The 15,796-nt window shown below is 39.1% G+C and overlaps 1 protein-coding gene across 1 annotated transcript in view; it reads left to right on the top strand.

Annotated features, from left to right (window-relative positions):
- Nucleotides 1-8,547, top strand: part of CC2D2B (coiled-coil and C2 domain containing 2B) — a gene marked incomplete at its 5' end in the record, with an annotated part of 108,712 nt that extends 100,165 nt beyond the window's left edge. The window contains 3 exon segments of the mRNA XM_064374039.1: nt 568-626; nt 2,529-2,706; nt 6,950-8,547. Coding sequence (XP_064230109.1) covers nt 568-626; nt 2,529-2,706; nt 6,950-7,138 — 426 coding nt within the window.
- Between the last annotated feature and the right edge of the window lie 7,249 nt (nt 8,548-15,796).

Below are 15,796 nucleotides of genomic sequence, written 5' to 3'. Positions count from 1 at the left end.
CAGTGAGCTAAGATCACGCCACTGTACTCCAGCCTGTGCAACAGTGTGAGACTCCAACTCAAAAAAAAAACAAAAAAGAATAATAATAATGTCTGATGTTTGTTGAGCATTCCATATGTGCCAGGCTTTACATGTATTTCTTTATTTTAAAATCTTCACAAGACCCTAGAGCAGTAGGCACTATTATTATCCCTATCTTTAAGACTCAGAACAGAGAGGTGAAGACTTCGCCAAGGTCACAGTGGAAGATACCAGTGCAGCTGCTAAAGATTATTTGGTAGAATCCATATAATGTCAAATGCTTGTTTGAAAAAGGAATTGGGATGCCAGGTCTGTTTTACCCATGAAAAAATATCTTCTTTTGTAAATGCATCCCCCATCCCCTGCTGTGCTGGAGCAGTGTGAAAATCAAAGAAAATGCTGTGGTCTGCATTTTACCTATGGAGTTGAGTGTTTTTGCCACAGAAGCCTGGTTTGTCTTCCTCCTCATTATAGCTGGCACTCCAGGAGTAACTGATGTAAACGTGGTCTCTAGAATCTTTCCTAACTTTTGGTTGTCTATTTCAGCCTGAAGAAATAATTTATTTCGAAACTGATAAAAGTATGGTAGAAGATCTAAGGAATAGGTACCGTGTTTTCCCCTAATCTCTTGTTGGGTAACCTTTCAGTCCTCTCTGATCCAGCCTTTCAAAATATCTGCTAGATTCAGCAACAAAAGTGTGAAAAGGGAGATTATAATATTTCCAGCTGGCACAGTGGCTCACGCCTATAATCCCAGTTCTTTGGGAAGCCAAGGTGGGAGAATCACTTGCGCCCAGGAGTTTGAGACTAGCCTGGGCAACATAGGGAAACCTCATTTCTACTAAAAAAAAAAAATTAGCTGGGCATGATGCCATATACCTGTAATCTCAGCGACTGAGAGGGAGAGGATCGCTTGAGCCTAGGAGTTTGAGGCTGCAATGAGGTATGATCACACCACACACCACTGCATTTTAGCCTGGGCAACAGAGTGAGGCCTTGCCAAAAACAAAAAACAAAGCTCCATTGAATCACCTGGCTCTTGGTACATGCATTGAAAAGTGGCCCCTCTGCCATCCAGGGCATTCCTTGATGGGGATAGACTAAATTAACTCTGGAAACATTGTGGGTCATGACTGGAAAGTTCTCAACATAGCTGCCTGTTGAGCCTATAGTAATAGCAATGCAGTACCTAACACTTCCTGAAAGGACGTGAAGGTAAATGGCCCATGACTCAAGGTCTGGTAAAAACAACCCAGTTAGGCAGTAGAAACAGCAGTACTGCCACTACCGGACACTCCCAGCCTCCCAAGCACATACACATAAGTGCCTGAGGAAATCAGTGAGTTAGGCCCAAAGGGTCACAGGCTTTGCAGCAGGACTTACTCTCAGGCCATGTGTGTCAGAGGCTTCTGGATCTGACTGCCTCCAGTGGCTCACACTCACATGGCAGGCTGGCATGGAAACCACTACCAACCAAGCAACAAAGAGCATGACCAAGGCAATTTTGCCACTTCATTTCTCAATAGCACACATCTCCTCCCAACCCCCCACCCTGTCATTCCTACTCCTCATTTCTCAGTTCTTAACAGAAAAAGAAAGAAATGCAATAAGGAAATGGTTCCCAACTGGTTTTCATCAGAATCACTTATAGAACTATTTAAAAATACCGCTGTCAGCATCCCTGGATCAATATCTGGAGCTGAAACATTTTGATAAGGCCCTACAGTTGATTCTGATGCACAGCCACTGTTGAGACCCTCTACAAACTCCAAACTACTTAGTTGCACTATAAATTCAGCTAAGAAGAGACCTCCAGCACCTTCTTAAATAACATACACTGCAGTTAGAGAATCAATGCCACAAAATCATCCTGTACAGAGAGGCTTTTCGGGAGAGCCCCATCAACCAATCCATATTGTGCCCCCTCTCTCCTCCCTGGCATATTCATCCCCAGGCACTGTTTTAGGGGCTAGATATATATGGGTAAAAATCCCTTTCCTTATGGAGCTTCCATTCAAGTAGGGGGAAGCTGATCACCAAACTTACCAGTCCAATGCCTTGTTTCCTCCCAACTCTGCTTGCTAAATTAACTCATCTAATAATCCCATCCCTGGTAACATCATCCCAGACCAGATGTCTGGATTTTCATAAGGGCAGTTTCTTGGAAACGATGTCTAAGTCAAGGGAGGGTCTTGAAGAGTAGAAATGCTAACCCAGTAATCAGATGGTAGGTGTTGTGAAATCATACCCAGTAGGCAGCTGCTGGGTTAATTAGAGAGTTAATTGCTGGCTATCCCCAAGAGACTTCTTGCCTTCCCAAGCCCAGTAAGAGCCCCCCTCTCCCCAGCTTCATTAATGTGAATGGTGGCAGACACCTCTAGCTATAGAGGTCTGATTTCCTCCTAAGTCCAAATATTCATTTTCATAGTTGAATAGAAGTCACAAAACTCTTACTACATTTACTAAATGAATTATAACTTGTCATAAAATTAGCTTTGCATTCTTAGGATCGAAAGGACTCTGAAGAGTAAAGTGATGGAATGGCAACCTAAACACCCAACACGTTGGAATCGACGGTGTACTTTGATTTTGCGACACATCCTTCCTAAGCTGGAACTTGGCATAGGAAGCTTTGTTTCATCTGAAGGATATAATGAATTTGAAAGAATACTTCAATTTTATTGGGTTTGTATATGATTTAATGCATTAATGGCATTTGTTTTATATATGTTGTTAATTGCTAAATTATAGCAATCTTAAATATTTCTGAAATGCCTTTTATCTTCATCCTGAAAGATAGATACTATAGCATTAAAATATACTTATTGAAGAATCAATATTGTTAAAATGTCCAAACTACCCAAAGCAATCTACAGATTCAATGCAATCCCTATTAAAATACTAATGACATTCTTCACAGAAATAGAAAAGCCATCCTAAAATGTTTATGGAACCACAAAAGATGCAGAATAGTCAAAGCTATCCTGAACAAAAAAAAAAAAACACAAAACTGAATCACATTACCTGACTCCAAATTATACTATAGGGCTATAGTAACCAAAACAGCATGGTTCTGTCATAAAAATAGACACATAGACCAATGGAACAGAATAGACAACTCAGAAACAAATCCACACACCTAAGTGAACTCGTTTTCAACAAAGACAATAAATTATGTTGGGAAAACTGGATATTCATATGCAGAATGAAAGTAGGCCCCCATCTCTCACCTTATATAAAAATCAAATCACACAGGACTAAAGAGTTTATCTAAGGCCTCAAACTATGAAATTGCTACAAGAAAACATTGAGGAAAGCCTCTAGGACATTGGTCTGGGCAAAAATTTCTTGAGTAATACCCCACAAGCACAGGCAACCAAATAAAAAATGGACAAATGGGATGACATCAAGTTAAAAACCTTCTGCATGGCAAAGGAAGCAATCAACAAAGTGAAAAGACTGAGAGAAAATATTTGCAAACTACCAATCTGATAAGGGATTAATAACCAGAATATATGAGGGGCCCAAACAACTGTAAGGAAATAATATAATAATCTGATTTTTAAAATTGGCAAAAGACTTGAATAGATATTTCTCAAAAGAAGACATACAAATGACAAACAGGCATATGAAAAGGTGCTCAACCTCATTGATATCAGAGAAATGCAAATTAAAACTAAATGAAATATCATCTCACCTCAATTAAAATGACTTTTATTCAAAAGACAGACAATAACAAATGCTAGAAAGGATGTAGAGAAAAGGAAACCTTCGTATACTGTTGTTGGGAATGCAAATTAGTACAACCACCATGAAAAATATTTTGGAGATTCCTCAAAAAATTAATTTAGAGGTTCCTCATACTATAGGATCCAGCAATCCCACTGCTGGGTATATGCCCAAAAGAAAGGACATCAGGGTATTGAAGACATGCCTGCACTCCCATGTTTTTTGCAACACTGTTCACAACAGCCAAGATTTGCAAGCAAGCTAAGTGTCCATCAGTAGATGAACAGATAAGGATAAGTGTTCATCAGTAGATGAACGGACAAGGAAAATGTGGTGGATATACACAACTGCGTACTATTAAGCCATAGAAAGAATGAGAGTCTGTCATTTGCATCAACATGGATGGAACTGGAGGTCATTACTTTAAATGAAATTAGATAGGCACAGAAAAACAAGCATCACGTGTTCTCACTTATTTGTGGGATCTAAAAGTCAAAACAATCGAACTCATGGAGCTAGAGAGTAAAAGCTTACCAGAGCCTGGGAAGGGGAATAGGGGGTTCGGAGGGAGGTGGGGATGGGTAATGGATACAAAAAATAGTTAGAAACAATGAATAAGACCTAGTATTTGATAGCACAACAGGGTAACTATAGTCAATCATAATTTAATTGTACATTTAAAAGTAACTAAAAGAGTATAATTGAATTGCTTACAACACAAAGGATAAATGCTTGGGGGGATGGATAGCCCATTTTCGACAATGTGACTATTATGCATTGCATCATTGCATGTCCATATCAAAATATCTTCTCCTGTACCCCATATATATACATATATATCTACTGTTTATTTACTATGTACTCACAAAAATTAAAAATTAAAAAAATATATTTACTTAGAAACCAAGAAACTTCAAATGTATTGAGGAATTACTACTAGGACCATATCACATGGCATTAACTTGGAACCAGTTATATGTTTTATGATGTATAAACTACAGATTTTGCAAAGAGATGTCCAAAAGGAAACCACTCTGCAACTAAGAAATTTTAAAAAATTATCTCTAATAATAGAGTCAATTCCCTGTTGTTGGTTCTGGGCAAGAGGACTCCAGGCAAGCTTCAATATCTTCTACATGCAAATTACAGTGGTCCCTTGGTATCATTAGGAGATTTGTCCCCAGGACCCTCACAAATACCACAGTGCAGAGATGCTCAAGTCCCTTATACAAAATGGCATAGTCTTTGCATATAATCCATTTACATCCTCCTGTATACTTTAAGTCACCTCTAGATTACTGATAATACCTCACACAATAGTTAGGTATTATAAGTAATAATTATAGTTATACTATATTGTTTTCTGTTTGTATTATTTTTTATTGTTTTGGTTTTTTTTTTGTGACAAAGTCTCACTCTGTCACCCAGGCTGGAGTATAGTGGTGTGATCATAGTTCACTGTAACTTCAAATTCCTGTGTTGAAGCAATTCTCCTGCTTCAGCCTCCTGAGTAGCTGACGCTACAGTTACTTGTCACCATGCCTGGCTAATTTTTAAAATCTTTTTGTAAAGATGGGGTTTCACGATATTGCCCAGACTGGTCTTGAAGTGCTGGGATTACAGGCATGAGCCACCGTGCCCAGCCTATTTTTTATTTTTTTTCTGCATATTTTCAATTTGTGGTTGGTTGAATCCTGAAATGTGAAACTCACAGATATGAGGGACCAACTGTACTTCCAAATTTATACATTCAGCCTGGACCTTTCTCCTGACCCCACCACTCTCTTATATATTTACCAGGCCATTGACATCTTCTTGGATGGTAAAAAGACATCTCAAACTCAGCAAGTCCATAAGCAAACACAGTGGGCATCTACTATATTGTTAGGGTCCTCCTTTCCTTCTCCTACTCTGCCCCAAACTCTGGGTATCCTTTCACCTCTTCTTCCCTATAAACTGGCCCAGTGGGTTTTTGAAAAACTGTCTCCCAAGAGTGAGACTCCTTCCCCCTTACTGTGCAATAGACTAGAAGGTAGACCCTTCTAGTCTAGGGAACTCTCTGAGATGAAGAAAGGAATCTATTGGGAGTTGAGTACTTAGGTGGGCAGGAGAGACCTACAGGCACTATTCACTCAAGAATGGGGGGAGGAAGTTGTTTTTGCTTTGCTTTGCTTTATTTTAAAGCTTATAAACAACAGAAATTTATTTCTCATGGTTCTGGAGGCTGGGAACTCCAAGATCAAAGTGCTAGCAGAAAAAGGGCTCTTGTACATATAATACGCCTGCTTGCTATTTCCTCATATGATAAAAGAAGCAAGGCATTTTTTGTTTTGTTTTTCTTTACACTCTCTACTCCATTAGAAAACAGGAATAAAAAAAGTTATTTTGTCATTGTCTTGATGATTATTTGAGCTAATACTTACATGGCACCCAAAACCTAGTAAGTAGTATATGCTATTTCTTTTCTTCTATGTGCCAGGCATTGTGCTGGGTACTGGAGTTATAATAGTACACAAGACAGATAAAATCTTGTGCATCTGCAGAGATTATGGGTTAGAGAGAGTGAACAGAAAACAGGTTAACTGCAATATATTTTATCAAGTGAGTTCAGGGAAGGACAGTGTGCTAAACAACTACATGGAAAGAGCATGTGAACAGATTTAAGGATCAGGAAAATCCTCCTGAGTTAAGCAATTACAGTGTGAAAGAGGTTTATGGTTGTCACCTATGTATTATTAAATAGGTAATTTTTCCATGGGACCATGCTCCACAATCCTTTAATCCCATCACAGAGTAGTCGCTTAGTAAACATAAACTGAATTGATGTTGAATATGTTGTTCCGGAACTCTCACTTAAATCCCTCATATGTAGAACCAAGTAATTTTCTCACCAGCAGTTTGCTATCTAGAAAGTTTGTGGAATGTTAAATGTGCAGACTTTGGAATCAGACCTGGTTGTGCTCCTCTCTATCTGTAAAGTAAGGATTATAACGATACCCACCTCATAGGGCTGTTTGAAGATTAAATACATATGTGAACCATTTAGCTGTACCCAGAACATAATTTAGCACCCACAGACAACTATTATACTATTTTATGAGTCCTATTTCTTTGAGGCTTTTGTGATCTTTTTGTATACAGTAATTCCAGATTACCCAGTTGTAATGTGGGTTTATGTGCCGTTCTGTCTTTGATCCAGGTCACAGGATTTCCCATCCAGATGCCATACACTGATGTACAGTCAGTTATTGATGCTGTTTATCAAACTGGAATTCACTCTGCTGAATTTCCCCAGACAGAATTTGCTTTAGCTGTATACATTCACCCATACCCAAACAACATATTATCTGTGTGGGTCTACTTGGCTTCCTTAGTTCAACATCAGTGAAAAGGAAGCAGAGCAAAGTAAAAGATTGTACTATGGGCCTCTAGTACCAACAAAAACTTTTCTGATACCTTAAGATTTTGCAGTTTATTCTCAAGTCCAGCCAAGTGCTGGGCCCAATTTTTTATTCACTTACATAATTGGGCACTATGGAGACTCGCACCCCTGAGTGAGTCTTTGAAGAGGAGTCTAGATGAACTTCTCACCAGAGACTTCGCCTTCTCATCAGAGGAGGAGGACCTTTGGGTAGTCTGGCTGTCTTAGGTCACTATCTGCAGTAGGTCTTATTCTGGGAAAGAAGCAATTTTGGCCTCTTCTCCTAAGCCAATGTTTCTCAAATTGTAGAACTCATACTACCTCTGTCAGAATCATCTGGAGAGCTTTGTTGAAAATGTAGATTACTAGATCCTACTGAAGACAGACTGAATCAGCACCTCTGGGAGTAAAGCTACAGAACCTGCATTGTCTTCAACAAACTCCCCAGATAATTCTGAGGCACTGAGATGAAGCAGAACCCAGCTTTAAACAATGGTGTCATTGCTAAACTAAGGCTGGTACATTTGATGCTGGTTCTGATCCAATTCCAGATGGAAATTGCTCAAGTGGAAAACTAAGGTCATTGCCTCTCATGGATAAAATGTTATTTCACTGGTTAAAAAAAGAAAGAAAAAGAAAATCCACCATGTTGAGCTGATGTTGGCTTCTGGAAGCTTCTCAAAAGCTTGCACTTGGGATGCTACTGACATGAAATTCTTACAGCTCCAAGTATTTGGAAGGAACTCCCAAGAAACTGTCTAACCTAATTTCTCCCATGAAGGGGGAAATGGTCTTGGCAAATCTTAGGACTCCTTTTCTCGTTAGTGAGAAGCCCCCCACTCTGCCTCTGGCACTTTTTGCTGATAGTTATGTTCGTCTTGGACCAAGCTTACGATTACTAGAAGAGGCAAAGTAGGGACATAAGTGAAGGAATGTTTTTTTCTCCAAGGTTAAAACCTAATTGTATGTGTCTTGTGGAATGCATAAGAAAACTGACCAAATTTTTTACTTTTATTTGAATGTTTTTGTTTAAATTTAATATAAAGTTTTATTATTAAACAAGTCTCCTACTTTGATTGATTTAGCACAAAATAATGCTGATGGAAAGATGAGGATGCCAAAGACAGGCTGAATTCATGCAATTCATTTATGTACAGCCTTGAATATTTACACAGCTATTTTATTAGTTGTTCACAGTTTTTAGAATTGATAATCTGCTTATGAGTAAGGTAGCAAGTGTTCACAGGAAAGCATGGAGGACCTTTCTATATTGTATGCTTTTTACATGTGTGTTACTTTTTCAATTAATTTTTTTCCTGAAAATCGTGAAATTATCTGCAATGAATCGTTTTGTTCATTAAAACATTTTTAAAATGCATGATTTTAAGTGGAATGTATAATTGTAAAGTTCTTTATATCATTCCATAAATAATTACAGGGCATTCATTACATGCCAGATAGTGTGTATTATCTATTTAATAATGTGCTGGAGCACAGCAGTGAAAAGACAGACTCTACTGGTGTGAGGCTTACATTCTTAAAGGAGAAACAAACCACAGCAAGTCAGTCAAAAGATTTCAGGGTATAATGAGTGCTGTAAAGGAAACAAATAGGATGGAATGCTAGAGAAGGACTCTGGGGATGAAGGGTGTAAGCAAAGCAGTCAAGGAAGCCCTCTTTAAGGAGATCATGTTTAAGCTGATATTTTAAAAATGATTTAACATTAGAATTACATTCAGTTGCATGTAACAGAAACCTAACCACAGTAGCTTGACCAAATAGGGATTGTTTTCCGCATATCTGCAAGTCCAGAGGAGGCAGTCCAAGTCTGCTGCAGTGGCTCCATGATGTCAGAGGTATACTAACTTCATCCAACTTATTTCCCATCTCTAAAGAGACTTCTGGCTGGGTACGGTGGCTCCTGCCTATAATCCCAGCACTTTGGGAGGCTGAGGCGGGCAGATCACCTGAGATCGGGAGTTCGAGACCAGCCTGACCAACATGGAGAAACCCTGTCTCTACTAAAATACAAAATTAGCCAGGGGTGGTGGCACATGCATGTAGTCCTAGCTACTCAGGAGGCTGAGGCAGGAGAACTGCTTGAACCCGGGAGGCAGAAGTTGTGGTGAGCTGAGATCACACCATTGCACTCCAGCCTGGGCAACAAGACCAAAACTCCATCTCAAAAAAAAAAAAAAAAGAAAGAAAGAAAAGTAAAAGAAATTTCTATCTGCTAGCCCAGTGACTTTCAAATTTCAGCAGGTATAAAAATCACCTGAAGGGCTTGTTGAAACACAGATTGCTGGGCCCCATCGCCAGGGTTTCTGATTCAGTGGGTCTGGGATGATGCCTGATAATTTGCCTGTGCAAGTTCCCTGGTGATGCTGAGACGGCTCATCTGGGGAGCATACTTTGAGAACCTCAGCTCTAGCTTTACAACCATTTTCATGGCTTAAAAATGCAGAAAGGAAGGGGAAGACAGAGGATGCCAATTCGTTCAATTCTTTTAAGAAAGCTTCCCAAGAAGCCATGCCAGTAACTTCTACTTAATATCCCTTTGGCCAGAACTGTATCACTCCTAGCCATAAGGGAGACTGGAGATCAAGTATTTTAAATGGACATGATACACTCCCAACTAAAATCAGTATCCTATTGGTAAGGAAGAAGGAGAGGGTGACCATTGGGTAGGCAAATCACAGAATCTGCCACAGATGAGAGGAAGCCAGTCATGCAAAGACCAGTGGCAAAAAGCATTTGAGGTAGAAGAAACTGCAACTGTAAAGTCCTTCAGTCCAGAAAGAGACTTGCCTGAGGAGGGGAGAGTAGTAACACACAAGTCTGGAGAGGTAGATAAGACCAAATCACTTAGGTCTTGGTAAAGGGTTTGCATTTTATTTAACAGTGCAATAGGAAGTCATTGAAAAGTTTTAAGCAACTGAATAAATTTTTACATTTGATATTACTTTAAAAACTAATTTTTAGAGGTACTCATATAAGTCCACAAATGTTTTTTGAAATGGAGATTTTATTTTTCTTTCCTTATTTTGCATGGGTCCCTATCCACTGCTCTCCCCTCCCCAACCCATATTGTTCACTTCTTCTACCTTCTTACCAACCATGTTGTATATATCCTTTCACTTCACCAACATTCTCAAGTATTCATATGCCAACACACACACACACATGCACATATATGCATCTGTTACTGTCTTAGAAAAATGAGATCACATAATGTATGTTTTTCTCTGTATTACTTTTTTTCTTCAAAAATAGTAAAACCCCTCCAAGTGAACTATTCATGTTTCCTAAAGGATGCATAACATTCTACAGTGTGGGCAGGACCGCTGCATACACTTAAGGAGGTTATGTACCACATGACTCAAAAGCGTATGTGCAAGGACCCCTAGAGTTGTGTGGTATGTAGCAACCTTGGTTGTAAATGCTATTTGTTGCAGCTTATTCAACAATTCCCCAGTGATGGGAATTTCTTTTGGTCCACTTTGTTGACATGTTGTTTATTTTTCCTATATCCTTGCTACTTTTCTGTCTATGAGTTCTATTACTGAAAGAGGAGTGTTGAAGTTGCCAACTGTAATTATGAGTTTATCTATTTCTTTCTTTTCTTCTTTTGAGAAGGAATCTTGCTCTGTCACTCAGTCTGGAGTGCAGTGGCACAATCTTGGCTCACTGCAACCTCCACCTCTCTGGTTCAAGCAATTCTCCTGTCTCAGCCTCCTGAGTAGCTGGGATTACAGGCACCTGCCACCATGCCCAGCTAATCTTTGTACTTTTAGCAGAGATGAGGTTTCGCCATGTTTGCCAGGGAGTTTATCTATTTCTTCTTTCAGTTTTGTTAGTTTTTGCTTCATGTATTTTAAGTTCTATTGTTAGATGCACACACATTTAGGCTTTGCCTTCTCAATGAATTAACCCTTTTATCATTATGCAGTGTCCCTCTTTAGTCTTAGTAATTTTCTTTGCTCTGAATTCTGATTTGTCTAATGTTAATGTAGCCACTCCAGGTTTCTTTTGATTAGGGTTTATGCGATATATATTTTTTCATTTTTTATTTTTAACATAACCTATATAATTATATTTGAAATGAGTTTCTTTTAGACAGCATATACCTGGGTTATGGTATTTTTTTATACCCTCTGATAATCTCTTTTTTAATTGGTATGTTTAGACAATTTACACTTAATGTAATTATTGGTATGTTTGGACTTAGGTCTGTCATTTCATTATTTGTATTTCATTTGCTTTCTCTGTTTCAGTTCCACTGTTTCCTCTTCCTGCTTTCTCAAGTTATTTGAACATTTCTTATTATTTCATTTTAATGTATCTATTACATTTTTGACTATACATTTTTGTATATATTTTTAAAGTATTTCTAGGGATTATTCTAATATACATTTAACTTTTCACAGCCTACACAGAATCTACTTTTTACCACTTTAAGTGGAATATAGAAATCTTTCCACATATAGATTCTTCTGTTCTTTTGCCTTGATGGTATAATTCTCTAATATATTGTATCTGTTGAAGTATATGTTGCAAACAATAGAAGACAATGTTCAGATTTTTTGCTTTTAACCATCAAATGTATTTTAAAGAATTCAAGTGGAGAAGAATGTTTACCCAGACACTTACCATTCTGTTGTTCTTCCTTCATTCCTGATGTGCGAAGTTTCCTTCTGGTATCACTTCCCTTCTGTTTAAAAAATGTCCTTTAGCAATTCTTTTAGAGCAGGTTTACTGACAACAAATCTTTGCTTTCTTTTATCTGTGAATGTCTTTAATTTCATTTCTGAATGATATTTTTGCAGGATATAGAATTCTGGGCCTGACAGTTCTTTTCTCTCAGCACTTAAAAATTAATTTTAACTTTTATTTTAGGTTAAGCAGGTATATGTGTAGGTTTGTTACATGGGTATATTGGATGATGCTGAGATTTGAGATATGAATGATCCCATTGCTCAGGTAATAAGCATAGTACCCAACAGCTAGTTTTTCATTCCTTGCCCTCGTCTCTCCCTCCCTGCTCTAGTAGTACCCAGTGTCTATTGTTGCCATCTTTGTGTCCATGAGTACCCAATGCTTAGCTCCCACTTAAAAGTGAGAACATGTGGTATTTGGTTTTCTGTTCCTGCATTAATTCACTTAGGATAATGGTCTCCAGCTGCAACCATGTTGCTGCAGAGGACATGATTTAATTCTTTTGTTGTGGCACCTCAGCATGTAAAAAATCTTGTTCTACTTCTCTCTGGTCTTGGTTTCTGGTGAGAGACCCACCATACTTTGAATTTTTCATTGTTCCCCATATAAATAATGTTTTGTTTCTCTCTGGTTGTTTTCAATAATTTTTTTCTCTAGTTTTTAGCAGGTTGTTTTTTCAAACAGTCTTGGTCTGTCACCCAGGATGGAGTGCAATGGCTTAATCTTAGCTCACTGCAGTCTCCACCTCCTGGGTTCAAGTGATTCTCCTGCCTCAGCCTCCCAAGTAGCAGCGATTACAGGTGCATGTTAACACGCCTGGCTAATTTTGGTATTTTTAATAGAGATGGGGTTTCACCATGTCGTCCAGGCTGGTCTCAAACTCCTGGTCTCATGCAGCAATATGCCCGCCTCAGCCTCCCAAAGTGCTGGGATTACAGATGTGAGCCGTTGTGCCCAGCCTAGTTTTTAGTTTTATGATGCTGTGTGTGGGTATAGATTTCTTTGGGTTTATCCTTGTTAGCACACCTGAGTTTCTGAATCTGTAAGTTTTTGTCTTTTTTCAAATTAGAGGAATTTTCAGAGGAATTGTTTCCCAAATATCTTTCTGTACCATATTTTTTCCCTTTTCCTTCAGAGACTCCAATCACATAAGCATTAGACCATTCAGTATTATCCCACAGCTCTCCAAGTCTCTGTTCATTTGTTTCCATCATTTTTCAGATTGTACTATTTCTATTGATCTACCTTGACGTTCACTTACTATTTACTCTGCCATCTCCGTTCTGCTAATGATCCCATGAAATGTTTTTAAGTTTCGTTTTTTTTCCTTTTTAGTTATAAAATTTTCGTCTAATTCTTCTTTATGTATTCTATTTCTTTGCTGAAACTTCCTATCTTTCAATTCATTTCAAGGAAGATTTTTCTTCCTGGAGCATTATTTTAATAGCTATTTTAAAGTCTTTTCCAATAATTCTCTGTCATCTTAGTTTTGGTATCTGTTGATTGTCTTTTTTTTTTGAGATGGAGTTTTGCTCTTGTTGTCCAGGCTGGAGTGCAAAAACGCAATCTTGGCTCACCCCAACCTTCACCCCCTGGGTTCATGTGATTCTCCTGCCTTGGCCTTCCCAGTATCTGGGATTACAGGCATGTGTCACCACGCCCAGCTAATTTTGTGTTTTTAGTAGAGATGGGGTTTCTCCATGTTGGTCAGGCTGGTCTCAAACCCCTGACCTCAAGTGATCTGCCCACCTCCGCTTCCCTAAGTGCTGGGATTATAGGCATGAGCCACCATGCCCAGCCTGTTGATTGTCTTTCCAATAAGAATTGAGATTTGTTTTTGTTCTTCTTAGGCTGAGTAATCTTGGATTATATCTAGGGCAATTTGAATATGCTATATGTTAGATCTGTGTGTTACTTAAATCTTTTGGAGGCCAGGCACAACGGCTCATGCCTGTAATGCCAGCACTTTGGGAGGCCCAGGCGGGCAGATCATGAGGTCAGGAGTTTTAGACCAGACTGGCCATCATAGTGAAACCCTATCTCTACTAAAAATGCAAAAAATTAGCTGGGCATGGTGGTGGGTGCCTGTAATCCCAGCTACTTGGTAGGCTGAGGCAGGAGAATTGCCTGAACCCGGGAGGTGGAGGTTGCAGTGAGCCCAGATCGCGCCACTGCACTCCAGCCCGGGCGACAGTGTGAGACTCTGTCTCAAAAAAAAAAAAAGAAATCTTTTGGAGAGTGTTGATGTTTTTTGCTGAAGCTAGGAATCAACCTGGTTGAGTTCAGGCTGAAAGTTCTGGCTAGCCTTTTGTGGGTTGTGGCTTCAATGTCAGGTCCATTTTCAAAGTCTTTCAGTGCTACTCAAATTTGTCACATGTGTGTGCTGCTTAGTGGTCAGCCAGTGTTCTGGGCAGTTCTCAGAGTTTTCCGTCTTTTCAGAGTGGATATATGTATGTACACAGAGGTAAGCCCAGTCGTTCATAACTACTTTGTGGGATCATTTTCCAAAGCTGCTCTTCCCTCTCCACAGTCTCCCCAGGACTTTTCAGTTCCCTAGGCCTCCCTTTTTCAGTTCTCCAGCCATAGAGCTGTGGTTTTAGTTACACCTCTTTGCCCACGCTTCCCATTATTGTACCTCCATCCAGAGTAAAGCAGTGGGAGGACAAAGGAAAACAACCACAGCTGCTCTGATCAGATAGGAGGCTTTCCTTTTTTAAGTTTTAGGCACCTGTGGGCCCCTATTACCACTGTTGTGGCTACCACCAATCTGCTGAAGATTGCCTGGGGGCTACAGCAGGAGATAGGGAAAAGAAAGAAAGGAACAACAACAACAACAACAAAAAAACAAATAGGAATTGCCTCACTCTGAGCTTTAGGAGACTCCTTTGCTGTTATGACAAAAGGGATTCTCCTAGGGCTCTCTCTTTCTGTGCCCTGATGCCCATTTCTAGATTTTAGGCTGTGTGAATCTAGGCTGGGGGATCCTGGAGGAAGAAGGGGTATTCACCACCTGTTTGGTAATATTTCAAATTATGGTCTTCTTCCCCAATTGCCTGCTACTATCTACAGTGTCTTCAAATAGCTGCTCATGCAGTCTGTCCAGGTTGTATAGTTACATTCAGTGGGAGAGACATGGTGAAGCTGGCTTAATCCATTGTGTTTGGGTTCTCCAGAGAAACAGAACCAACAGAATGTACATGTGTGTATGTGCATGTATACATATCTATATGCATATATATGTGTGTATATGCATATATACATACAGAGAGATATAGATATATAAACTAAGGAATTAGCTTACATGATCATAAAGGCTGAGGAGTCCCAAGATCTGCTGTCAGTAAGCTGGAGACCAGGAGAGTTGACATGTAGCTCCAGTCTGAAAGCTGGCAGGCTCAAGATGCAAGAAAAACTGATGTTTCAGTTTGAGTCTGAAGACCAAAAAGGACCTATGTCTCAGCTCAAATAAGTTGGGCAGGAGGAATTCTCTCTTCCTCAACAAAGGGTCAACCTTTTTATTCTATTCAGGCCTTCAACTGATTGGATGAGGACCACTCACATTAGGGAGGGCATTCCACTTTACTCACTCTATGACTCAAATGTTAATCACATCCAAAAACATTCTCACAGACACACCCAGAATAATATTTGACCAAATATCTGGCACCCTGTGGCCCAATCAAGTTGACACAAAAAATTAACTATCACATCCATCTTATCCAGAAATAGAATCCTATATAGCATTTTAAAATTTGGAATACTTTTCATAAATTACAGACTACAAATATCTACATATCCTGGCACCAATTTTTTATAAAGTAGACTTAAAAACTATCCTTAACATTCTTCAACATGCTAAAATAGTTTAGAAATGTGATCTAAGAACTCTTTTAATATCAAGCTGATAAC

The sequence above is a fragment of the Aotus nancymaae genome, unplaced genomic scaffold (assembly GCF_030222135.1).
Source record: "Aotus nancymaae isolate 86718 unplaced genomic scaffold, 86718_ANA_hifiasm-v0.15.2.pri h1tg000010l, whole genome shotgun sequence".
Classification (NCBI taxonomy): Eukaryota; Metazoa; Chordata; class Mammalia; order Primates; family Aotidae; genus Aotus; species Aotus nancymaae.
The sequence above is the reverse complement of the archived record's forward strand: the minus strand, read 5'-3'. Positions and strand labels throughout refer to the sequence as shown.